The sequence below is a fragment of the Varanus komodoensis genome, unplaced genomic scaffold (assembly GCF_004798865.1).
Source record: "Varanus komodoensis strain SLA01 unplaced genomic scaffold, ASM479886v1 scaffold67, whole genome shotgun sequence".
Classification (NCBI taxonomy): domain Eukaryota; kingdom Metazoa; phylum Chordata; class Lepidosauria; order Squamata; family Varanidae; genus Varanus; species Varanus komodoensis.
In genome coordinates this window covers 3,639,396-3,665,379 of record NW_025336308.1, presented here as the reverse complement: position 1 = coordinate 3,665,379, position 25,984 = coordinate 3,639,396, and the positions used below count along the sequence as shown (strand labels likewise).

At 47.1% G+C, this 25,984-nt stretch overlaps 3 protein-coding genes across 8 annotated transcripts in view; 2 read left to right on the top strand and 1 right to left on the bottom strand.

Annotated features, from left to right (window-relative positions):
• The first annotated feature begins 2,871 nt into the window (after window positions 1-2,871).
• The window catches only part of LOC123033805 (zinc finger protein 345-like), a 27,511-nt gene continuing 4,398 nt past the window's right edge, over window positions 2,872-25,984 (top strand). The window contains exons 1-6 of one of the 2 annotated variants that reach the window (XM_044450626.1): window positions 2,872-3,236; window positions 4,240-4,766; window positions 5,003-5,117; window positions 5,468-5,553; window positions 5,774-5,900; window positions 7,573-8,491. In XM_044450626.1, coding sequence (XP_044306561.1) covers window positions 4,353-4,766; window positions 5,003-5,117; window positions 5,468-5,553; window positions 5,774-5,900; window positions 7,573-8,491 — 1,661 coding nt within the window. In that variant the 5' untranslated portion in view covers window positions 2,872-3,236; window positions 4,240-4,352. Of the gene's footprint in view, window positions 3,237-4,239; window positions 4,767-5,002; window positions 5,118-5,467; window positions 5,554-5,773; window positions 5,901-7,572; window positions 8,492-22,555; window positions 24,148-24,342; window positions 24,455-25,471; window positions 25,555-25,788; window positions 25,916-25,984 lie in introns of those variants that run through there. The other variant, XM_044450625.1, reaches the window with a different exon arrangement.
• Window positions 10,716-20,989, top strand: LOC123033804 (general transcription factor II-I repeat domain-containing protein 2-like). Of its 5 annotated transcripts, XM_044450624.1 has the most exons (8): window positions 12,127-12,705; window positions 13,082-13,552; window positions 14,702-14,819; window positions 15,194-15,264; window positions 15,665-15,791; window positions 17,404-17,601; window positions 18,538-18,607; window positions 19,101-19,287. In XM_044450624.1, exons 1-8 carry the CDS (start codon window positions 12,676-12,678, stop codon window positions 19,120-19,122), a joined length of 1,107 nt encoding a protein of 368 aa, XP_044306559.1. In that variant the 5' UTR covers window positions 12,127-12,675; the 3' UTR covers window positions 19,123-19,287. The 5 variants fall into 5 exon arrangements, 4 of the variants coding, with proteins under 4 accessions (XP_044306557.1, XP_044306559.1, XP_044306556.1 ...); XM_044450622.1 differs by lacking the exon at window positions 12,127-12,705 and adding an exon at window positions 10,716-11,008 and having other exon boundaries at window positions 18,538-20,989; XR_006416643.1 differs by lacking the exons at window positions 18,538-18,607; window positions 19,101-19,287 and adding an exon at window positions 17,074-17,280 and having other exon boundaries at window positions 12,124-12,705; window positions 17,404-17,511.
• The window catches only part of RBPMS2 (RNA binding protein, mRNA processing factor 2), a 76,119-nt gene continuing 62,760 nt past the window's right edge, over window positions 12,626-25,984 (bottom strand). The window contains exon 8 of the mRNA XM_044450628.1: window positions 12,626-12,668. The gene's annotated coding sequence lies outside the window, so the exon portion shown is untranslated. The remainder of the gene's footprint in view (window positions 12,669-25,984) is intronic.

Here is a 25,984-nt window from a genome sequence, read left to right as displayed (position 1 = left end):
CCCCCATTTTTTTTATACCAATCCATAGACATATTCAAATCTGCGCACAGTCCCGTTTCTCTAGCCAGTAATAAAAAGAGTTCCAGGTTTGACAGAAGTACGTATCCTCTTTCTCCTTCAGAGACAAAGTCAGCCTGTCCATTTCAGCCCAATCCAGGATCTCTTTAAAAGTCAGTTCAGCAGAAGGTGGTTCTTCACTCCTCCAATGCTGGGCAAATACAATCCTTGCCGCAGTAATTACTACATGGAAATCAAATGTGTTGCCTGTTTGGCAACATCATCAGACACAATACCTAATAAAAATACTTCAGGTTTAAATATTAAAGATTTTTGTAACATTTCCTTAAGCCATTTATGTAGTTTAGCCCAATAGTTTTTTGCCTTATGACAAGTCCACCACATAGGATAAAAAGGACCAGGTTAATGTTTGCCTTTCCAGTGAAAGCCTTCAGGCCGCAATTCTCGGCAGTGGCCACAGGAGGGCACTCCAGGCGCGCCGCTGACGCCTCCGTTGCTGAGCGTAGAGCCACACCGGGATCCCCGGCTGCACGAAGCCCACCCCACGCACGGGCGCACGCTGCGGCCGCCCCCCTCTTTTGGAAGATCACCCCTTCGCCCCTCCTGGGACACGGGCTGGCCCTGGCCCTGGCCCTGGCCCTGGGTTTGCCGCGGCTCTTTGTGGATGCCGCAATCGAATCCGTTTCTTCACTTTCGTGGCTCCAGACACGCGCCTGCGCGGAGACAGGCCACTTCCAAAATGGCTGAAGGGCAAGGCCCCCTCTCTGGGTCGGACACTACCAACATGGCGAGGGCCGAAATCGCGTCACTTCTGCGCGCCGCAGGCGCCTCGATTTTGACGTCACGCCGAGCATGGCTTCCTGAAGGCTGCATGAGGCTCCTTGCTGCCCTTCTGTCTTTCTTGCCATGGCCGCATGCATGAAGAGAGAGATGGAAAATGGATGTGCTTACTCCTGCGTTCTCTCCCATAGCCAGAAACTTCATACTGGAAATTATCTCTCAGCGATGGTCCTTGTGATGGCAAACAGATGATTTTGTCGGTGTGGGTGTCTTAGGCACGCTGGCCAAAGGAAGATCTGGTCCATATGAAGGCGAAAAATGCGATCTCCTCCTGCTCGGCATCTACTCGAAGTAGGGATTAGATTCTCCAGGCTTGGACTCGCAGCTGCCCTACCTCGCAGGGCTGTTGTGAGGATAGAGCGGGGAGAATGGGAACCGTGGGAGCTGCCTTGGGGTTAAGATTATCTCCAAGATCATTTTCACGCATGCTATCGTCAAGGGTCAGAAGAGCTAAAAGTATTTCGTGGGAAGGGCTAGCCCTGATGCCCATGGGTGCCTGCCTTCTCTCCCCTCAGCTCTCATTCTTTTTTTCTCATTTCCTTCTCCTCTACACTCAAAGCACTCAAAGACAGGATGTCTCATGAGAGAAAAGGCTGGTGAAAGCCTTTGTTTTTTGTTTTTTTAATTAAGTTTTATTATTATTATTTTCTACGAGCTAAAAAAATAAAACTAAAAACATCAATCATCAGAGACATCAGAACTGCTAGGTCAGCCCCCCCCCCCATTTTTTTTATACCAATCCATAGACATATTCAAATCTGCGCACAGTCCCGTTTCTCTAGCCAGTAATAAAAAGAGTTCCAGGTTTGACAGAGCATGTATCATCTTTCTCCTTCAGAGACAAAGTCAACCTGTCCATTTCAGCGCAGTCCAGGATCTTTTTAAAAATCAGTTCATCAGTAGGCGGTTCTTCACTCCTCCAATGTGGGGCAAATACAATCCTTGCCACAGTAATTCCTACATGTAAGTCAAATACGTTGCCTGTTTGTCAGCATCATCAGACACAATGCCTAATAAAAAGACTTCAGGTTTAAATATTAAAGATTTTTGTAACATTTCCTCAAGCCATTTATGTAGTTCAGCCCAATAGTTTTTTCCCTTACGACAAGTCCACCACATGGGATAAAAAGGACCTGGTTTATGTTTGCATTTCCAGTGAAAGCCTTCAGGCCGCAATTCTCGGCAGTGGCCACAGGAGGGCACTCCAGGAGCGCGGCTGATGCCTCCATTGCTGAGCGTAGAGCCACACTGGGCACCCCCAACTGCACGGAGCCCTCCCCACGCACAGGCTGCCCGCTGCCGGCGCTCCCCCTTTTTGGAATATCTGCAGCGGAGCCCTTTTGCCCCTCCTGAGACACGGCCTGGGCCTGGAATTTGTGAATTTGGAGGAATTCTGCCAACCTGCCCATTTTGGCTTCTTTTGGGGCCGTGACCCGTGGGTCAGTGTCGCAGGCTGATTTTGGGCTTTTTGGACAGATTCTGCATGCGTTCCCCAGGCACCCCTTGCAGGCCCTGGAGTGGCGCCCATGCTCCGCTGGTATGAGGAGTCCCCTCGGAGGAAAGACTTTGAATTTGGAAGCAGAATGGCAGGTTAAAGCCTTTCCTTCACTTGTCTTATCAGGGCTGAGGGCACACGAGTCCGCAATTCTTGGCAGTGGCCACAGGAGGGCACTTTCGGCGCGCCACTGATTCCTCCGTTGCTGCGTTTAGAGCCACACTGTCCCCCTCCTCCCATTTTTAAAGCCCTCCGCACATTCAGGTGCATGCACATTTCAGGGTCACCTCACAGTCTGGGGCGTGCCTTATGTGTTTGAGAGGATTAAACTCTGGCTCTGTCTTCGCATCCCCACCCTTTTGTACTATCATTGAGGGAGCCCTTTCGCCCCTCCTGGGAAACGGGCTGGGCCAGGTAGAGCTTGGCATTTTGTGGAATGCCACAATCTGACTCTTCAATTGCGTAGATCTAGATACGCCCTTCTGCGGAGACAGGCCACTCACAATATGGCAGGCGGGCAAGGACTTTTCTTAGCGGACATTACCAATATGGCGAGCGCCGGAAATGTCACTTCTCCGCGCCGCAGAAGTCGCGTTTTGGCATCACACCCAGCATGGCTTCCTGAAGGCTACGTGAGGCTTCTTGCTGCCCTCCCTGCCTCTCCTGACATGGCCGCCCTAGGAAAGGAAAGGAACGGGGGTGGCAGGGCGGCAAGGGCCACTCCTCCCTCCGGTCCCTGAAGACGGCCGGGCTCCTCTGCGCCCCCCCACCCCTGTTGCACCGCTCTGGCAGGGGGCTGCGCCCCTTGCCTGGAAATCCGAGGCGGGGATGCCCCGGAGGAGATGCCCTGCTCACCTTCCAGTCCGCAGCTGGAGAAATGGAGGTAGGGCGCCTGCGTCTCTGACCAGGGGGCTGCAGGGGCCACGGATGGCAAGGGACGCCCCTGCTGCTTTGCTCTAAGGGGAGAAGACCCCCGCAGCCACCTGCATTATCCGGGGTCGTTTGTCTTTCTTTGTGCTTGCAGAGGTTGGTGGGAGTTCGTTTATTCTGTGCGTTGTTCTTATATCCTGCCTCTTTCCTGCAAAAAACAAAACAAAAATGAGGTGGCTTATAGAATCCTCTTTTTATGATCCTGGCAACAACCCTGTGAGGTCGTTTCAAATGAGAAGCAATTTGCCCATTGTGCTTTGCACCTGAATTGGAATTGGTCAGACACTGTCAGATTGGAAGGAAAGCTATTGATGCAAGCTCTGAAAAAGTGTTACTGGGAGTGGTGTGGACAGAAAGGGGGAAATGGCATTAAAAATATAAATGAGAGGAGGAAAGAAACACTCTACAGGATTCAGCTGGTGGATCCTAGCTGTGGAGCGGGGGAGCAAGCCTTGTGGATTTCTCCCAAGACAGCAGATGGATACTGTCCGGAATAGGATGGTTACCTGTATAAAATATAGTTCTGTTTCAGCAACTCAGCACTTGGCTGAAAGAAGAGTTACACTTCTGGTTAACCAAGGCAGACAACATTTGTAGACAAATGTTGTGTTAGTTTAATAATTATGAAATCATTATGCAATGATTACAGCTATCTTTAAATTGCTTGGTATAAAATAAGGTAGTGTTTCTCCGCAGCATCTGAAGTCCAGTATTTTACCTCTAATTAGAGAGGGACCAGCCGTAGGGATGCTCTATCCTGACCTCAACTCAGAGGAAGGCCTTAAACCAGGTGGAAGAATGTCCACAAAACTCTCTAGTTTGTTCCAGAATCTTGGTATTTATCTCTTTACTTTTTGGGAGGAAGCTTGGTTGCTAGTTGGAGTCATCCATATTTGTTTGGGAAAAATCTTCCTGCCTTTAAAGTGTAATGATGAACTTACAGAATGATATCTTAGCTTTGCAGGACTTGGTAATGCCACCAAGCAAGCCATCTCCATATTGAGACAGAAATTAGCAACAGAGGCAGTCTTTGGCTGTGTTGGAGGCTTCCTTGGAGCACAGATCAAAGATGGACAAGCAAGACTCACCTAGCCATGCAGAAGGAACAGCTCTTAAGACCTTCATGACTAAGAATGTTATGAATTCTTGCAAAAGAACCATGCAGGTGATCCAAGCTGTGGACGGATTCAGCTCAGAGGTGCAGCATCCACGGTTCCAGCAGTTCTGCTACCAGGAGACTGAGGGCCCCCGAAGGTTTTGTAGCCAACTTCATGATTTTTGCCATCAGTGGCTGAAGCCAGACCAACACACAAAGAATCAGATTCTGGATATGGTGATCTTGGAACAGTTCTTGACAGTCCTTGCACCAGAGATGGAAAGCTGGGCCAGGGAGTGTGGAGTGGAGACCAGTTCCCAGGCGGTGGCCCTGACAGAAGGTTTCCTTCTGAGTCAGGCAGCAGAGAAGAAGCAGGAAGAGCAGCTAGTAAGACATTTCGTCCTTTTAAAATCCATGGGGGCAAGAATGTGAGGGAGGAGAATCGTAGAACAGAGGACCATCAGGTCCCACCCCTGATGAGATCATAGAGTTCTCCATCACTTGCCCCACACCTTTTGGAACTCATCCAGGCAGGGATATTCTGAGTCTCCACAGCCTTTGTTTATCTTACTTCTTTTCTAATCCTCCCCATTCTGTGTCTTGGATCCTTATTGCTATTTCAGGAGCAGGACTGGGTTGCAGAAGTGGGCACTGAATGGCCTGAGGCTCCACCAGGCAGTAGAAAGAGTCCGTGCAGAGAGCACAAACAGGAGGGTGAAGGAGGGAGCACCTTGCTGGGTAAGGATAAATGGGGCATATTAGAACTTTGTGTCTGTCCATGGATTATGCAGACCATCAGTGGGCAACTTTTGAGGGTGAAGATACTTGCCTTTAAACCTTTTCATCTATTCAAAAATGTGTCTACTTTGGGCAGCACATGAACCTGGAAAACATCACTTTCTTTTGTGGCTAAAAGCCCAAATGTGGGAAGAGATGGTTTCATAAGGTTGGACTATAAAAGTCTCTTGAGTATTCTAAATGTGTCTGGCAGATGAGACATGTCACTCTCTTGTGCATGTTGAGATGTATCATTTAATCCTTGAGACAAGCACATGCTACTGGGTTCCCACCGTCTTTCTCTCTCGCAGGAAATGGAGTGGTGCCAGGAATGCTTGCTGTGTCATTCTCCTGCTCTCATGGTGAAGGGAAAAGCACTTCTGTGCAACCACATCAGGTATGGAGTGGAGACAGATGGGGCCTCTGCCTTCTGCTCACTACTTTGTCCCAGAATAGAGCTCTCCCCTGGCTTTTATCACAGGTGCCCACTGTGGATTCTGCAAATGACACTCATGGAAGTTTAAATCTTGCAGGATTATATCCAACCCATCACCATAATTAGATCTGGTTAGTAGACTGAGTAATATATGGCAAATATTTTTCTCCTTTTTTTCTAGGGTCTGGTGGTGTTTGAAGAGGTTGCTGTGCACTTCACAGAGGAGGAACGGGCTGTGCTGGATGCGGAGCAGAGAACTCTGCACAAGCAGGTCATGGAGGAGAACGGTAGACTTCTGTCTTCCCTTGGTAAGGCTCCAGGTCTGAGAGATGGCGATATCTGCTTACAATGTATGTGTTTTAGGTAGGGGTGTGTGCATGAGCACATGCATGTTCATGTAAATGTGCAAGCTTGCTAAGGACCTGTATTTCATGTCATCCTGCCCCCTTCTAATAGGATTAATCGTTTGCGTTGCCTTCACCGTTAATACAAATCTACAAGGGGTCTAACACGATCCAGACTTAGAGAACAGAGCCATTGAAATCCATGGGATTTGTTAGCCATGATTAAGTTAAATACCAATTGTTTTGTAAGGCCATACTTGTACGTGTAACTAAACCAGGATCCAGCTGAATGAGACATCAGGACAAAATGTGAAAATGGTTCATCAGCACCAGGTCCTCAGAACACTAGGAAGCATCAAGAGCCACCATAAATATTGATACGCGCTTTAATTACTATGGTATCCTGGAAGCCTGTTCCTTGAAAGTAGATGAGGAGTGGGCCTCGCATTGCAATGGTGCCATGACTGAGGAGTCTTGCCCTGCATCCTTCACACGGAGCAGGCATGCAGAATGTGGAGTCGTTATGGCTTGTGTGGGAGAAAACAATCCTTCGTGTATCTGAAACACTGAGAATTTAAGAATTTAATGCACAATACACAACAGCCGAATCAGTATGTGTACTGCTGGAATTGTTGTTGGGAGGGTGGCAATGAAATTGCGAGCGTTACAAGACATGACCCACCTGGAGAAAACGCTGAAATGCCTCCTCACAACTGTCTGGGTGGAACTCCTCTCTAAACACACAGCACCTCTGTCCATGCGGGACAAAGATTGTTTGCACTAGGGTTGTGTCAGAGACACTAGCACAAGCTCCCTGAACCTTATACTGCAAGGTTGTTTTGGCCTACGGTTCCCATCAGCCCCAGCCACCATGCCAATGTTGATGGGAAATGGGAAGCATTCAGAGAGACCCACACTGGGGAAGGTTGTGCACATTCTTTAAATTAAGGACTTGTTCAATGGGAAGTGGGATGGAATCCCAGTAGACCTCCACAGCGGTCCATCCTACCAGGCTAAGAAGTAAGAAAGACTTGCCTTCTTCCCTCTTTCCCTGATTTTTGTCTGCCTGTTTCACTTTCCTTGATGTATTCGAGTTGACTGATCTGGGATTAGCCAGTTTGTGATTGCTAGTTTATGGCCTTCACAGTGCTGCTCTGGGCTAGGAGAAGTTAGAGAGGAGAGAAGGGCAGTCACACATACCAGAACTCATTTCTCCCTCTCTCTCTCTCTGCCCTTGTCACTTGAGTCTGTCCTGATCTCCTTCATGGACAACCAGAAAGTGGAATCTGACTTTCCTACATCTAACTCCAAACATTTAATTGGCCATGGTCACTACAAATGTGGCCTAGAAGTGCTAGTTTACACATGAGCATGTAATGAAAGCGTGGGAAGAGCTCTCTTCCAACAGCTGTGGGCGGTTCATGAATGGTGAGCCGTGTGGTTAGGGCTCTCATTCATCTTCTCTACCATACCAGTCAGGGTTCCTCAGGCCATTGAATATGAAGTCAGATCTGCATCTCAGCAAAGTTCTTTCTCTTTTTTCTCTTCTTAACCACAGGCATTAATAGAGGTTGTTTAATGACTTACACATGCATGTTTAGGTCAGGCACTTATCAGTTTCCTCTCTTCATTCCAGAAGATGACCTGTGGGAAATGGATAAGAGGGGAGAACCTCATGGAATGTCACTAAACAGAGACAGAGGTGACAAGAAGGAAGAGCTGAGAAGGAAAACTGAAGGAAACCCAATGGATAAGAGTAAATGCCCTGTTTTTCAGGGCAGTGACAAACATGAACTAGCAATCCAAGAAAAAATAGAAAAAAGAAGTGAACAGAATAAGTGCTGTGTATGTCAGAAAAGTTTCACTCATAAATCAAACCTTAAAACTCATCTCAAAATTCACACAGGGGAAAAACCATATAAGTGTTTGGACTGTGGAAAAAGCTTCAGTGTAAGGGCAAACTTCACATACCATCAAAAAACTCACACAGGAGAGAAACCATATACATGCTTGGACTGTGGGAGATGCTTTAGTGTAAGCAGAAACCTCAGTAAGCATCAACTAGTCCACAAAACAGAGAAGCCATACAAGTGCTTGGAGTGTGGAAAGAGCTACAGTTCAAGCACAAGTCTCATGTACCATCAACGAACCCACACAGGAGAGAAACCCTATAAATGCCTGCAGTGTGGAAAGAGCTATAGTATAAGGAAGAGCCTCACATACCATCAAAGAACTCATACTGGGGAAAAACCATATAAATGCTTGGACTGTGGAAAGTGCTTCAGTAGAAGTACAAACCTTACTTGTCATCAAAGAATTCACACAGGGGAGAAGCCATATAAATGCTTGCAGTGTGGACGGAACTTCAGCAGAAGCACAAACCTAACTTGTCATCAAAGAATCCACACAGGGGACAAACCGTATAAATGTCTGGATTGTGGAAAGGCCTTCAGTAGAAGCACAAGCCTCACGTACCATCAGAGAATGCACACAGGGGAGAGACCGTACAAGTGCTCAGAGTGTGGAAAGAGCTTCACTTTGGGCACAAGCCTCACGTATCATCAAAATACTCACACTTGGAAGAAACTATATAAATTCTTGTAATGCTGGAGCAGCCCCAGTGAGAGCTCAGACCTCATTTTTCATAGATACTACATAAATGCTTCGGCTGTGGGAAGATGTCAAAGAACTCACATGGGTGAGAAGTCATATAAATGCCTGGAGTGTGGGAAGAGCTTCAGTAGAAGCACAAGTCTCACTAAGCATCAGTGAACTCTCACGAGGAGGAACCTTAGAAGCTGTTGAAGCATTGAATGAAATTCACTCGCAATCCAACCAATGTTCCTCATTGGAGTCTGAAGTGGGGAAATGAATGCTACACAGCCATATTAATGCATTGTAGAGAAGAAAGAAGTTTAAATGCTGTTTGATTTCTTTTAATCTAACATTTCTACCATGTGAGAAATAATGACAGAGTAGATTGTTGGCATTCCAGGACATGGATAGGCATAACAACACTCCAGTCCTCTGTCCTGCCTGCCAGCTAGGTTGAGCCTGCCAAGTTCTTACTTCACTCTTAGTGAAATCCAGGGCTGTAACTCCATGACAAAATTAATCGTGCCTCTGTATGTGCTCCTGCCTGGTGTTAGGGGAACATCTTGTGTGGAGCAGAAACAGCAGGACTATAATAGGCTGCCCATACAGGGCAATAGAACTCCGAAGGACAGACAGCAGGCCAGCAGTATTTGCCATAAGCTGCTGTTTGTACGGTCCTGCATGCTAACCTTCTTTCCCAGCCTCTTAGTGCTGGATTTCCCCATGAACATGAGTGTGTGGCCTGATCCTGTCCACCTTGATTTCTCAGCAGCAGGGCTGGAAACAGTTCTCAGGAGCACTTGATCTCTTTCACAGGAAGGTGACCCTCATCTAGAAAAAGCCACTGCCTGTCTCTTCTGTGTCGGCGGCTCTTGCCAGCCACCTGCCCTTTCACCTGCTTTGAGATCAGCTCCTGTATAGAATGCTCATCTTCATTACCCACTTCATCCCTCTAAGCCTGAAGTGAAGCCCTGCAGGCTTGACTTCACCAAATGCATGAAGTTCTGTCTGTCATTGGCATGGGAAAAGGGTGAAGGAAGTGCAGGCAGGACCATGGCAGTTATGATATAATGGGACAAATTTACAAAGCAGTGTTGCTAATAAAAAATATTCTGGTTTTGGTAAGCTAATTAGTGCCTGAAATGGTAGGAAAAAACCATTGTGATTCAGGCAATAGTTGATAGAATTCATGGAAGGGAATGCAAAACACAAAAGGAGGTTGCTTTGTGCTGACAGCTCTATCTCCCTGCATGGACAGGATTCAGTTGAAATATCAGGTACAAGCATATTTACATTCAAAGTCCACCTGTGCAAGTCAGCAGCCGGAGAGAAGCTTTTAAGTGACGTATTTGAAATCCTAAGTGAAGGCTGAACACCCTTTGTCATAATCATTTTCCACCTTGGTTTCCTCCTAGGGTGGTTCTGCCCCAGTCAAAATTTGGATTTTATACTCCTTAGAATGCATACTTGTGTAATGCACTTTTATTACTCTTTACTGCATATTATGCACTGATTACACTACATACAAATCACAATAATGTATTGTAATGATGAATTAGATTCCTGTAAGAGATGTAGCTGCTTTGAGCTTCAATTGAGTCAGGAGAAACAAATTTAGCTGAGAGGCAATTTTGCCACTCTTAAAAAAGTTCAAAGGGGACTGGTCAGTTTCACCTAAAAGGTGCTTCAGGAGGCAGCTTTGATTGCACGTGTTCTTGCCTCAAACCTGCGTATTTTGTGCATGTGTGGCCAACTCAAATGTCAGCATAAATCCTTTGCCATCCTTTTTTGTTTCCCATTGTTTTCTCATTCTTTCCCCAACCTGCTCAAAATTTTTGTAGGCAGCTAAAAGCAGTGGAATTTTGATTGAATGGTTTTAGAAATCATTCTTCTGGAGTCAGGGATAAAAATCCCTGGACAGCAGGAGAAAAGCTGCCCCATCTCCCTGTGGCACAGAAAGTCCGAGAACGACTGTTGAGGAGAGGTGTTCGAACGAAGGCTTGCACTGCGGCTTGGATGCCATTTTCTCTGTTTCCTCCAGAAAATGGTTCAACTTGCTGCACCTCTAAATTCGTTGGTTCTTACTAAGGAATCTTCCAGGGCGGATTCCCTTTTCAGAGGGGCCAAAAAGGAAGGTGCGTTTGCTGCATAAAGATCCCAAAAATCTACATTGGGTGAATACCTTTATTAAGGCAACCAAAAGTGTATAAATACGGTGCAAACTTTTGACTTCTCCAGAAGCATTCAGCCACATGGTAAACGATGCAAAAGTGGGCGACGGGGCGATTAAAATGGAATGTGGGAGGAGGCTGCAGGCGCTCAAGTCGGGCTTCCGCATATGCTGGAACGGCTTCTGGTTGGACCAAAGGGGCCGCTGGGATGAAGAAAGCTGATGGACAAGTCCCCATTTTTGGAAATACAAATTCCAGCTGGCGTCCAGATGCTTCCCCCCTCCGATGCAACGTGAGGATTCCTTGGTAGGCAGAAAACAGAAAGAGGACGAATGAGCAGCTGGGCGGTTTCTGTGTTACCGCGGGGGGAGATGATTTCAGATTCTGGCATTTTTGCTACGGCCAACATGGCCAGCTTTGCTTTCTGCTTAAAAGAAACGTGCAGCCCTCACTTCTGGTTCTGGTTGGACAGCTGCCACGTGCCTCCTGTTTGGTTCCCTCCGCACCGCTGCTGTCACTTAGGAACCTGAAGCATTGGGGCAAGCGGGACGTTTCCTCTTCACGAGCAGAGAGGAGTTCTCTTGAGCAGGAAAAAACAAGTGTAGGATTTCCTACTGCTTGGGCGGGAGACCAATAATTTAAAACTCGGTCGGAGCTCTCAGGGCTAGCCCCTTCCTAGCAGGAAAAGTCACAGAGAAACCAAACTATTCCGAGGAGAGGCCCAGCCTTCCTAGGGTTAAATGCACCGAGCTCGATTCCTAGAAAGGAAGGTGCTTTGGACCGGAAGAAGCGCGGTTCGGCCATCACAAATGCACCCGCCCCCGGCTCCTTCCTGCCCCGCCTTCTCCGCCGGGGGAAAGTGGTGCGCGCTACCTCCCTCCCTCCCAGCTCGCCGTCGCCGCCTCCCTCCCGGGATTCGGTGAGTCCCCGTCCCCCCCGCTGCGCGCACTTGGGCGAAGGGCAGTCCGCGGGCTGGGGGGGGGGGGCGCCGAGGGGCCGGGCGCGCGCGCGCGGGCGAGGCAGATGCAGGCTCAGCCGCCAGCCCGCGAAGGGAGCGGGGCGGCGGGTGGGCTCCGCTGAGCGTGGGAGAGGGCGGGCGGACCCTGCTCGCGCGTCAGCCGGCGGGGAGGCAGAGCGCTCGGCCCCGCAGGAGCCGCCCCGGGGACGCCTCCGCTGCCCCTGCGCCGCGAGGAGGGCCCCCGGCGGGCCCTGCGTGTGAGCGCGCGTGGAGCGGGGCGCGCGGGTCCCTGGCCCCTTTCCGCATGCCACGCGAGGCTGCTGGCAGGCGCCCTCGCCCGCCGCTCCCCGCAACAGCCCCGGGCGGGCGGGCCCTCGAGCGCTGGCCGCAGCATTGCTGGCTTGACGGCGAGTGGGGACCCGGACGGCCAGGCAGATGCGCAGCCCGAGTGCGCCGCCCCGTGCATCGCCGAGTTGCTGCTGCTGCTGCGGTTCTCCTCCAGAAGAGGATGCAGGAGGGAAGGCGCGTCGGGGTGGCAGATGCACGGGGCAGATGCACGGAGAAATGCTGCTTTGGTTTACATTTACATTAAATAGTACTGTGTTTAAAATAAGGAAAGGGGCTAATAGCTTAATGGAAAAAATGTCATTAACATTTCGTTAGGCATGTTACATGACTTTATAGAGGTAGCAGGACAAGGTCCTAAGTCTGTTAAGATTGGGAGCAGAATGCATAGCTTCTGCTGCTGTCTTCCCTCAAAAGCCAGTGGTGTAAACATTAAAAACCTGCTATTTCCCGTATATGGTGGGATTGCCCATCATGTCAACGTTTACATGATACCCAGATGCAAAATCACTCTGTTAAAATAATTGAAAGGAAGAAGGTCATATTAAAATATAAACTAATATTGATAGCAACAAGAATATTGTAACGCAATCTTATACATGCCAGTTCAGTGAGTCCAGCTGTACATCTGGTGTCGCTGGATGAAGAACTGAAAAAGACGACCTGGAAAATGAAGGAGGGAGAAGATGAATTTCATATGGTATGGAATTTCATATGGTATGGAGACTATGGTAATATCTCCATACTAGCTGAAGTACCTTGAATTTATACATTATCAGGTGTACCCTAAATACAAATATTTGTGACTGAGTTAATCTGCTAAATTAAGTCTGTAATTAAGTTTGGTAAGAAAATCAATTTTATTAGAATTCAGATCAGTGTTGATCAATGATGTCATAGATGTTAAGAATTATTTTTAGTAGATTTCTTACAATGTGAACATGTAATCAGCTAAAATTTCTTTAATCAAGTGAAAGCCATTCACATTTGTTTGGGGAAAATCTTCTTGCCCTAACACTGCAATAATACATTTGCATAATGATGTCTTGGCTTAGATCCACCTTTCTCTTCATCAGATAGACAAAAGCAATCCTTTGGCCCTGCCTGAGTATCCCTTGGAGCATAGATCAAAGATGGATGAACGAGACTCAGCAGGCCCTGCAGCAGGACGTGGTCCTGAGTCTATTAAGATTGGGAGCAGTGGAGAATCCTGGGAGAAAACAGTGCAGAAGATCCTTGGAGCAGACACCATCCGCCCAGAAGTGCAGCGCCAGTGCTTCCGGCAGTTCCGCTACCAAGACGCCAAGGGCCCCCGAGAGGTTTGTAGGAAACTCCAGGATCTTTGCCATCAGTGGCTCAAGCCAGAGCAACACACAAAGCATCAGATTCTGGACTTGGTGATCCTGGAGCAGTTCCTGATGATCCTTCCAGCAGAGATGGAGAAGTGGGTGAGGGAATGCGGAGCTGAGACCAGTTCACAGGCAGTTGCTCTAGCAGAAATTTTTCTTTTGACCCAAGCAGAAGACAAGAAGCAAGGAGAACAGCAGGTATGTTCATCCAGATAGTTCCAAAGGCTGAGGATGTGAGAGAGGATATCCCAAATCTCTCCAATGATCACCCTAGATCAGTGATGGCAAACCTTTTAGAGACCGAGTGCCCAAACTGCAACCTAAAACCCACTTCTTTACCGCAGTGCCAACACTGCAATAAAATCTGAAAACTGAGGTTTTAGTTTAGAAAATACAACTCACAGCCAGTCCAAGCAAATACATATATCCTTGGCAGCGCACCGACCGGCCATGCAAAAGCTCAGATGACTCGCAGGTAATGAGTCATGGCTCGTGACATCATTGCCTGGCGCTGCTGCTCCTTTCCGAGCATGCGCATGGCCTCTGTGTGTGCTGTTATCCGATGCTCGGCTGCTGGGGCGATGCTTGTGGGACTTGGCTCGCGTGCCGATGCAGAGGGCCCTGCATGCCCACTGTGGCACATGTGCCATAGGTTCATCATCACTGCCCTAAGCCTACCCTGGTGCACTCCCCTAACCCTAATGTAAGGGTAAAATACCATTGAAAGGGTCAGTTCTGAAAAAGCCTTCCTTGAGTAGCTTTTTCTGCACAGCTCATCATTTCTGCCCATTCTAAACACATTCCAACCATCAGACTCATGCCAGGACACCTCGTTTTCCTAACCCTAACCCAGTGATGGTGAACCTTTTAGAGACTGAGTGCCCAAACTGCAACCCAAAACCCACTTCTTTATCACAAAGTGTCAACGCTTCAATAAAACCTGAAAACTGAGGTTTTAGTTTAGAAAAAACAACTCAAAGCCAGTCCAAGTACCCTTGGCAGTGCACTGACCAGCCATGCGAAAGCTCAAATGAGTCACGGTTAATGAGTCATGGCTCGTGATGTCATTGCCTCGCACCGCTACTCCTTTCTGAGTATGCGCATGGCCATTATGTGTGCTGTTATCTGATGTTCGGCTGCTGGGGTGATGCTGGGGCGACTTGGCTCGCATGCCAACAGAGAGGGCTCTGCATGCCTGCTGTGGCACGCATGCCATAGGTTCACCACCATTGCCCTAGATGTACTGTAAATAATGCTAGAAGTGGTATCCCATATCCTTTAATCTCTTTCATTCTTTTTCTAATTCTTCTCCCTATTCCTTGTCTTGGGTCCTTACTGCTGTCTTAGGAGCAGGGCCTGTTTGCGGAAGGAGGCACTAAATTGCCTGTGGCAGAGAAAGCTTCATCAGGCACTGGAAAGAGTCCCCTTCGGAAAGGGGTGAAGCAGGAGGGTGCTGCCTCACCAGGTAAGGATTAATAACGCTCATTCCAAATTGATCTCTCTTCTTCTGTTGACTCCTGCAAGACATCAGCTGATATTTCTGGGGAGAGGACCCCTGCCTCCAGTCCTTTTCTACAATTCAAAAACGTGCTTGCTTTCAGTATGAGGACTGTATACACAGAAAGCAATGCTTTGTTTTCTGACCAAGAGCCCCAGTGGGGCTAGATGTGTTTTCACACAGGCAAAATATAAAATGGCCATCAGCCCCCAAAATGCTTGCAATGACTAAAGGGCACTTCAGCCGAAGAGCAGGCTTGAATGCAGCCAGTCCATCAACAAAGGGTTTGTTTTGAAATGCCGTTTTGTCCTTAGAGATGCATTGCTGTTGTCTCTCACCAGGCAATGAAACAATGTCAGCAACACCTCTTCTTAGCGGTGGAGGGGAAACAAGTGCCATACAAGCAGACCAGGTAGGAGAAAGGATCACCGGGGAGACTGGTGGGAGCCCTGCGGGGCTCCTGGCCTCTGCTCAACCCCTTTGACATGAATCTCTCTCCTCCTCTTGCCTCTCTCAAAGGTACTTGCCAGGAAGGCTGAATGCTGTTTGTGAGGTTTAATTCCATCACCCTAATTTACTTCATTTCTGTAGTGCCCAATAGTTGAAGCTCTCTGAGTGGTTTCCAGCAGTACGTAAAAACAAGATAGTACAGGAAAAGTGCCACGGAATCTTAAAAAAGCAGCATTAAAAATTACAAACTGCTAAAAACATAGTGAAGAATAACCACTTGCTCCTTAACAAGTCTTTCAGATTCTGCTTGTAGATCATTGTTATAGTATCTATGTTGTAGGATTTTTCCTTCTTTTATTCAGAGTGTGGTGACTGCTGAGGGTGGAGCTGTTCAGGCGCCTGAAAAGGAGAAAGCTCTCCTGGATTCTGACCAGAAAGCTGTGCACAGACCACTGACAGGGGAAAAATGTGACTTTCCAGCCTCGCTCGGTAAGGCTCCCCCTTTTCCTTTTTGATGATGATTCCTGTTTACTGCTGGAAAAATAGACATTCTGTTGATTTCCTCTAATGTATTACCTCAAGTACTTTTCTTTTGGTATAGCAACATTTACCTGTTTTTCATTAAATAATTTCACAAAATGAAATGCCTTTCCATTTCACAAAAATCCACAAGAGGGCAAAGAAAGATCTCTATCTGTACAAAAACTTACAAGTGCAATATAATGAAAATAACAATTTATCAATTGGTATTGAGGAGTGGGAAAACCAGGAATCATTAAGAGCTGCAATAAATTCAGAAAGAACCTGGACAGCCAACTGAGTGGGATGGTGCAACGTGGTGTCTTGCAACAGCAGGGGGCTGGACCCGATGGCCTTCATGGCCCCTTCCAGCTCTACTATCCCATGAGTCTATGATTCTGCGTAGAAGTGCAAGACCGGTGGTATCCCGGTTGCCTGAAGAAACAGCACTACGGTAACCTTTCACCCAAGGTAAGGAGGTGCGCATCAGTGGCACTGCTGCAGAAAAGGCTTGCCACACAGCCTTGGACAGTTCAGACATCCTGCCTGGCTGCTGAAGGAAGATCTGAATATGTTAATAGACAAACTGGGCCTGCTCCCATGGACTCTGAGGCTGCACTGCCATGCAGCTGTGCATTTCATCTACTACGATCTCCAACACAGAGTTAGTGCTGAAAATCCGTGTGTGGTTGGACTTGTCTGATACAGCAGGCCTAGCTGCCTGGATTGCTAAAATCAATTTTATTTGTTTAGAATAGTTCTACACTGTCTTTCTGCCCTATGCAAAGGCAGCAGATGATAAGTAAGAATGTGCACAAAATAACACATGAAAAGATTGTTTCAAAAGTCATTTGTGACTTCTAAGAAGCCTCTGGGGGAGCAGTATTGGGAAGCGTCCATTCTGCAGGCCTGGGGTGCTGGTGGTGTAGCAGTTGCAACTGCTCTTTGAAACTTTCGTGGAGGATTGTACCGAATTATCAAGGCCAGGTCCCATGAAATACTTTAGCTGTAGGGAGGATGGGACATCCCATGGACAGCTGGACAGTCCATAGCTGCTGGCTCTTCCTGATTGCAGGAGGGCCTAATGAAGGCTGTAAGGGCTGGTGGAAAATGTCCCCTCCCAAGCATTTAGACATTGATGGTGTGACAAACTGTACCCACCCGCATCCCTTTTACGGAATGATCCTTGAACAAAGAGATCAGGCCTGGCTGGAACACAGCTGTCTCCTAAATTTGCATCTTTACCTTATAGACTGACTCCCCAGCTTCACCTTCTGCATAACCCAGCTTATATAAAAGAACTGCAGCAGAAATCACCCTGAGCATCTATGACCAGATCCTCCCAGGCTATGGATTGGTCAGTTTGTATTTCCGTAGTTGGGAATTCTTCAGTTCCATAGAAATTCTCTATATTGCATCAGTTGTCAGTTAATGCCTGCCAAAGCCTGTCGAGTGCATGGTAAGAACCCACTTCCTAGGTCTTCTCCATGTTTCTTTTATGCAGCAGTTAGTTGAAGTTGTTCAGAGATTTGAGGGACCATTTCTGACTCGGGCTTTTACTACTTTATTTTCTTCATTGCAGAAAGTAGTAAGTGGGAAATGGAAAACAAGGGAGAGCTACATGGCATGTCACCAGAAGGTAACAGATACAAAAAGAGGCAACAGCAGAGAAGGAAAACTGAACCGGTCCGGAAGAGGGGGAATGACTCTTCTGTTCTCCAGGGCAGTGACTCCCAAGAAAGTGCAATTCCAGAAAGAATAGGCAAAATAAGTAAAACTGGTAAGCACTGTCTGTGCTGGAAAATTTCCAGCCCTAAATCTTGATGTGAATAGAAAATCCACAGACGGGCGAACCGTAGAAAAGTTTGGAGTGAGCAGAGTTTTCACCAGAGTGCTGACCTTATTAACCAAGCAACCCACATGGGGGAGCAGCTGGGTTAGTGCCGTTTCCTCCAACTTGGTACCCTCCATATGGGTTGGACTTCAACTCCCAGCATTCACCAACGAGCATACTGCACGCAGAAACATTCCATAGCACCCCAAAGATGTTTGTCCGGCACCCTCTCTTGATTCTTTCTGGCCCCAGGCCAAGACCTTGTTGTTACACTATATCCTGTAACCTGCCCAGTGAGCCATTTCGGCTAAAGGGAGGGGGCAGAGATCAAATAAATCGATGCAAGCACCTGTGAGGTTTTCGGCTCTCTTTTCCACTACACCCTTCCACTTCATCACACCATTTCAAAAAGTGCATAACTCCCCCTCTTGCCTTTTCTTCCTGTGAGAGTTCTTTCTGCTAGGCAGCCAAAACTCCCCATGCAAAGACCAGCAAATCCCGGCCACTGGGATGGGAGTTGCCACCTTCTCAGGACACAATCCCTGCCTGCCTGCCTGCCTGCCTGCCTGCCTGCCTGGTGGTGGGGGGAAAGAGTGCATGCTCACTGGGAACTTGACCAAGTCCCAGATGCACAGCATAATTAAGTCAGTTTTAAGCACAAGTTTCCCCGGTGTGTTCTTGTTACTGATTTTGAACTGTTTGTTTTTCTACGCAGTAGATGTCGTTTTGGTTTTGCTTACCTACTACCTTTGCTGTTTTCTGTGGGTTTGTTTTGGTTGTACATAAATAGGTCCAGTACAAATGATCTCTGCTTGTAGTTCTTAAATAAGAAGGGGCTTTTTATGAGTAAAACTGATTTTCTGTTTTCCTTTCTGTGTGCAGTTGTCAGAATTAGTGAGCCAGCCCGTAAAAGACAAAGGACTTACCTTTTCCACAAAGAATGGGAAGAGAGGTATTGTTTTATGGATGTGAATGGCAAATCTGTATGTTTGATATGTTCTTCAACTGTGGCAGTTGCAAAGAAACACAATGTCCAAAGACATTTTGAGAGAAATCACAGTACTTTTGCCAAGAACTATCCACTTGATTCTGAGCTTCGAAAAATGAAGGTTAATGAAATGAAATCTAAATTTGCAGTACAATTGTCTGGCTTTACCAAGCCTGTGGTACAATCCAAGAATACAACAATTGCATCTTTTAAAATTGCAAGCTTGCTTGTAAAGAGAAACAAACCGTTTGAGGATGGGGAACTGTTGAAAGAGGTGTTTTTGACTGCGAGTGATGCCATTTTTGAAGGTTTTCCCAATAAAAAAGAAATCATGGTGGCAATTCAAAAGTTGCAATTGTCTGGAAACACAATTACCAGAAGAATTCAGTGCATTTCAAGTGACTTGGAGAATCAACTGCAGAGCGATTTACAGAAATGTCTTTGGTTTTCACTTCAGCTTGATGAATCCACTGACATGACAGACACTTCCCAGCTGGCAATCATAGTGAGAATGGTTTTTAGTGATCTTTCTGTGAAAGAAGAGCTGCTCAAAATACTGTCTCTGAAAGGAAAAACAAGGGGTGAGGATATATTTCAGACTTTTAAAAACTATGTTACAGAAATAAACTTGCCTCTTCACAAGCTCTCATCCATCACCACTGATGGGGCGCCAGCAATGGTAGGTTGCATTGATGGGTTCATTGCCCATTGCCAGAAAGATGAATCTTTTCCAAAGTTTGTTTCATATCACTGCATCATTCACCAAGAAGCATTGTGTGCTAAAGTACTACAGTTTAAGCATGTCATGGATGTTGTTACAAAAATAATCAACTCCATCCGTGCAGTCTCCTTGCAACACAGGCTTTTTAAGGCACTTTTGAAGGATGTTGATGCTGAGTACAATGATCTCATTTTGCACACTGAAGTTAGGTGGCTGAGTAAAGGAAAGGTTCTGGCCAGATTTTTAATCCTGATAGAAGAAATAAAGTCGTTTTTAAAGTCTAAAGATCAGCATGTTGAACAACTTTATGACAGGTTCTGGTTGGTGGATTTAGCTTTCCTTGCTGATCTGATGCAAGAACTAAACAGTTTGAATATTGAGCTGCATAGAAACAATAAGCATATTTCTGGGATGATTGCTTCAGTCAACTCTTTCAAAAGTAAACTGAGGTTGTGGAAGTCACACTTACAGATTAAGTCACTTCTTCCGTTCCCTTCAATGAGGCAAGTTATTGGCGAGAGTGATTTTAACAACCTCCCGTTTGTGAGCCACCTTGAAACTCTTGAAGAGCAATTCCATGCTCGATTTCAGCAGTTCACTGACATTGAACCAGTTGTGTCCTTCTTTGAAAACCCTTTCAGCCCAATAGATGTCACGGAGACAGCAGTGTCCATTGGGGAACTCTGCCAGACTGGAGTAGAAGAGATAGAACTGGAGATTATAGAGCTTCAAAATGATTTGGTTTTAAAATCAAATTCAGCTCAGGACAATTTTTGGAATCTGGTTGATTCACAGAAGTTTCCTTTGTTGAGAAAGACTGCCGCAAAGATAAAGTCTTATTTTGGATCGACTTATCAATGTGAGTCGGTCTTCTCCACAAGGAGATTTATCAAATCAAAGAACAGAACACGAATGACCGATAAGCATCTAGATGAGTGTTTGCGAGTTGCAATTTCATCATATACCCCCAACTATGGCAAACTGACCGATGGCATGCAGTGCCAAGCATCACACTAGTCGGGGCTATGCTGCTAGTGGGGACTGGGCAGGCATCAGGTACCCAGAATCTCTTTGGGTTTTCACTAGAACTCCCAGGTGCAACATTGGAGCCAGGTGCAGAGGGCAACTCAGGAAGGTGGACATATTCTGGCCAGGCATGTGTTTTCAGTACCATACCTGGATCTTGTGCATGATCCTGTTTCCTCCCAAGCTTTCTTGGTTTCAGTGGTATAATTTAGGAGAGGGAAAGGCCTTTTGTTTAAGGATTGGCAGCTGGAAATCCCAGCTGCTCTACTGCAAATCATCTGCAAATTTACCAATAGATACCAGTTCACCTTGGGTCTGCTCTGGTGTAAGTTAGGTGCTGTGTGGCCACTTTGCACTAATCATTAGCTTAAATAGGGCCATCTTCACCTTGGCAAATTTCTGTTGTTTTCTATTTTGTATTCTATAAATGTAGTAAAATTACTAGTGTTAAATATATCCTTTTATTTGCAACTATGAATATATGTTTATGTAACAACAGTCCAGAATAATTTTGTATTGTTTTATGTCTCATTACTTTCACTGGAGCAGTTTTTACTATGCAAATAAATAAATGCTCTTTCATATATGGAACCTCCTGACATTTTGTGACTCGCTTCCTGCTTGTGACCAGGCATGCCCTTTACGGCAGCTGTTTCATGGCAACACAACACCTGCTAAACATACTGAATGTACCCACAGGTCCAGGGAGGTTTGGGGTCTCTGGCTTCGCGTGTGGAATGTGAGTCCCAGTAAACATTCAGTAGTTCACATGAGGGCAAAGCCATATCAAAGCTTGGGTATCGGAGTTCTTTGTTTGTAAACAGGTATCTGCATGCAGGGCGTGTGTGGCAGGGGAGGAAATATGCATGTGTGAGTCTTAGTCTTGCTGCCAGTTACCCACTCATTTCTGCAGCCCTTGGAGAATTCTGCTCCCTTAGACTGCCTCTCCCAACAAAATTATTATATAAATGAATAGTGGTGAGCAAGTTGCTAGGAGCTCTCGTTGCTTTGGAACGCGGAAATCAAGTCTGGCAGTTCCCTAGTGGACTTCGGGACTGGCTCTAAATGCTAAACAGAAGTTTACAGTCCTGAATAGCCACTGAGCTGCATAGGGAAGGAGGGGGCAGTTGTTCTTGGCTCACACGGAGCTGGGCCCTGAATCACAGAATGAAGGGGAGGAGGTGGAGGGACTTGGGCATGTGGGGGTCAAGACTTTCAGAGGGAAGAAGAGGCACAAGAATAGCCAAGATGCCCAGGTGTTAGGTAAGGGCATGGGGGAGGAAAGAGATGTTTTAAAAAGGAAAGCCAGCTCAGGCTTTCATTGCCTGCTTCCTCCTAGGCTTGCCATGTGAGGAAAAGTCCGAGAACCCAGCAGGGGGCAAAGAGCTGCCTGCGCGCTGCATGGATGCGACTCTGGGACCCCCAGAGAGCGGGGGTGGGGGGTGCTTGGCATTCTAAGGGTTAAACGATCCGAGCGGGATTCCTAGAGGGGAAGGAAATGTGGGCCGGAAGGGGACCAGGTGTCTCCCGTAGCAACTGCCCCTCTCCGCAAAGCCCTTTCCTGTCTGACACTGCGGGTAGAGGAGGGTGGCCTTTGTGTCCCTAGGCGCGGTACGGGTGGCCCCTTCTGAGCCCCAGTGAGTGTCCCTTCTGCAAGGGGGGTTGGGGGAGTCCTCCTGGGGCACGAGGATCCATGGGGAGGAGCGGCGGGAGTGGGAAGACCCCCGGGGGATGCCAGGTCCCGGGGGGAGGGGCCAGGAGCAGGGAAGGGCCGATTTAGCTCCAGGCGAGCTGGCTGTGCGCAGACCCCGCGCCCCCAGCCAGGGAGCGGCGGCCTCCTTGGAAATGCGGCATATTTGCGTGTCGGCGGTAACTCTGGAACGATAATGGCAATCAGGAGTGTTTCATACTTCCGTTTTGCAGCCAGAATCAGTGCCTCCCATAATCGGGCACTGCCTTCTCCTTTCCCCGTTTCCTCTAGGCTCGGTTGCAACCCGTGCTCGGGGGACGTCAAGGAGGACTGCGACCTATTAAAAAACCTATCTCAAAAGAAGTGTGATAGAGGAAAAAGAGGAGAAGGAAAACGAATCAAAATCTCTTCCTTAGTCAACAGAGGCTAATTGCTGGGGTGTGTTGCGGGGGGGGGGGGCATAAACCATGTGGTCTCCTTGGAAGTAACAGCCAGCCACTGCTGAGAACTGGAGTCTAGCCTATATGAACTTTTGATAGGTTGCAGCAAGGCAGTCCTTAGTTGTGAGAAGAGTGCAACTTTTGTGTGTAGGATAGTATAGCAAATGTCAGGTATGGTTGAGAAATATCACTTGGTTTTAACTTTAAGCAATGAAAGCATGTCTAACATTTTAAATGTAGTTCTTATCTCCCCATGAATACAGCAAGTTGGTGGGTAAATCAGCAGAGGCAGTGATTCTTTGTTGTTGTCTGATGGTTTGTGGGATCATTGGGGTTCCTGCTTCTGAGGTCAACAACAGCACTCAACTCCAGTCTTCCTCTCCTGCCCCCTCGCAGCTGGTGCAAAAAGAGCTGCACTTGCTTTTCTCCAAGCTTGGGAAAACAACCTTGAGACTGAAAGGGGAGCAGCCAAGATCTGAGCTACCTGGAAGCCACTCTAGCTTCCTTCCCTTACCTTATGAGGTACCCCAGCTAGACAGGTAAAAACTCCCATCTAGTGAAAATGCAGAGAAGGCAGGGAGACAAACATGACCACCTCCACTGCTCTCACTAGGTAAAGATGCCCAGAAAATTCCAAGTTCAGGGGCTTATGAGCATCCCCGTACTATTGTGCTCAAATTCTTTTATCAAACAGCAACCTTAATTTGAATTAGTTTCAAAGTGGTTCAGGGTAAGTGATTCTTAAGATGAACATGGTAGCAGAAGGAGTCAAGGAGAGGAGGTATTCAAGGAAAGGTACTGAAGGAGGAAAGAGACGAAGAATACATGGGCTAAAAAAAATGGGGTATTCATGGAGGCAGAGAATTGATTATGAAGAGATGATGGGGTGGGGGAATACTGCATTTTCACCTCTTCATCCAGATTAAAGGTTTAAATCTATTGGCCTCAGATGAAGGACAACTTCCTTGCAACCTGTAGGTCATATTAGAGTCCTGACATTCACTACTTTTCAGTTTGGGAGGAGACTTGGTTGCTAGCTAGAGTAGCCACACTGACTCTGGGAAAATCTTATTGCTTTGACATTAGTCTCATGCACTCATGGAATGATGCATTTGCTTTTCAGGACTTGGTAGCCCCTGAACTAGATAGTTAGACTATCTTCTCCTTGAGGCAGGAATCAGTCTTCTGGCCCTGTTGAAGGCACCAATCAGAGATGCATGAACACGACTCAGCCAGCCCTGATCCAAGAAGAGGCACAGAAATCATCAAGACTGAGCACAGTGCAGAGTTTTTCAGAAGAACCAGGCAAAAGATTCTGGGTGAGACCACTGTCAGCTCAGACCTGCAGCATCCGTGCTTCCGACAGTTTCGCTACCAGGGTGCTGAGGGCCCCCGTGGAATTTGCAACCAACTCTATGATCTTTGCTGTCAGTGGCTAAAGCCAGAAGAACACACAAAGAATCAGATACTGGACTTGGTGACCCTGGAGCAGTTCCTGATGGTCCTTCCACCAGAGATAGAAAACTGGGTTAAGGAGTGTGGAGCAGAGACCAGTTCACAAGCAGTGGCTCTGGCAGAAGGTTTCCTCCTGAGTAAGGCAGAGGATAAGAAAAAGGGAACGCAGCAGGTGAGAGCACTTCGTTTTGGTAGTTGCAAGGGCCCACAAAATTGAGGGAGGCTATCCTAAAATTGTGTACAAATTGCCCAGTTCTTTCTGGAAATTATCCAAAGATAGATATTACAAACCCCTATGGATTTTGCTTCTGTTATCCCTTTTTGAATCCTCTCAGTTCCATATCCCAGATCCTCATTGCTGTTTCAGGTGCAGAACCAATTCACAGAAGTGTACATTAATATCCCTGAAGCACAGAAGTTTCCATCAGGCACTGGGAAGGGTCCCCTAGAAGAGGGGATGAAGCAGAAGGAGGACAAAGGTACCAACTTTAATGCAGGGGAAGCATTAATGGGGCATCTTGTGTGTGTGCGCAGGGAAAAGATGCCAGAGCATGTGCGACCAGTTTTTGGCTTTGATGGGAATCGGAGTTCAGACAACAAAGGTGAAGGAGGTCTGGAATGTCAGCAAACAACAGTATCAGATCAAGGCTGGGAAATGAGGAAGGTTGCTCCAGGTGGATGGAGGTGATGGCTAGCCGGCCCAGGGGAAGAGGGAGAGAGCACAACAGGAGGAGGAGGTGGCAGCCGAGGCGGGTGAGGGTCCCATTCTGGCCAGGGTGTGCGCCAGGAGTTGAGCAGTCTGTCAGATATAGCGGTCCCTCCCCCTGAAGAGGTGATACTGGTTGCTAGGAGACAACACAGGCGGGAGATTCAGCTGATAGAGCAATGGGAGGAGTGCTAGAAGGTGAGATACATGGGGCCAGTGATCGGGTCACCTTGATGCCATCTATCCGTTCCATAGGTGGATGCCATCTATCCATAGGTGCCTTACACTGAATCAAAACATTGATCCAGTTAGACCAACATTGCTTTTACTGAGTGGTTTTCCAGGGTTTCCGGCAAGATTCCTTCCGTGCCTTACTTGGTGTTACAGAAATTGAACAAGTGACCTTCTATTTGCAAAGTATGTGGGTTACATCCCATTCTGCTTCAGAAATTTTGCTAAACCAGGAGTGGGGCAGTACAATTTTGGGGTAGAACTGCTTTGGGGTGTGGCCCCACTGCACGTTTCATTATGCTTATTCTACTCAATAAGCTTATCCTGTTCTCATGAGTGCAGCTGAAGATTTTATATATGGAGATCAGCACTTTGTTTTATCACCAAGAACCCAAATGTGGTTTTTCACACAACTGAAATAAAAAATAGCTGCATCAACTTCCACAATGCATACGACAGATAAGACATTTTGTAACATTCCTGAATACTTAGACATGTATGCATTAATTTCTTAAACAAGCATTTGCTACTCGCTTTCCACCTCCGTTGTCTCTCACAGGTAATGGAACGATGCTGGCCATCTGGACTCAGTCATCTCTTCTTTATGGTGGAGGGAAAACTACTTCTATGGAACCAGATCAGGTAGGAGAACATTCACTGCCAACATTTGTCTGCTGTTTGCCTCCCAGGGCCTGGACAAATCTCTCTCTCTTGCAACTCTCTCTTTTGCAAGAGCTGCCTAACAGGAAGGCTGTGAATGTCACTCCAGAAGTTTTAAATTCTGAAAATAATATCCCACTCCTTCACCTTAACTAGCTCTTGTTTACAGATCTTCTATGTTAACTCTGAGGAGGATATGTTGTTGTTTGTTTCCAGAATCTGGTGACCTTTGAAGAGGTTGCCGTGTACTTCACAGAGGAGGAGTGGGCTCTGTTGGATCCTGACCAGAGAGCGCTGCATAAACAAACCATGGAGGAGACTTGTCAAACTGTCGTGTCTCTTGGTAAGGCGCCTTCTTTGCCTGCTTGATAATCCCTGTGACTCAGCATTTTATGGATTCCTATATTGCAGC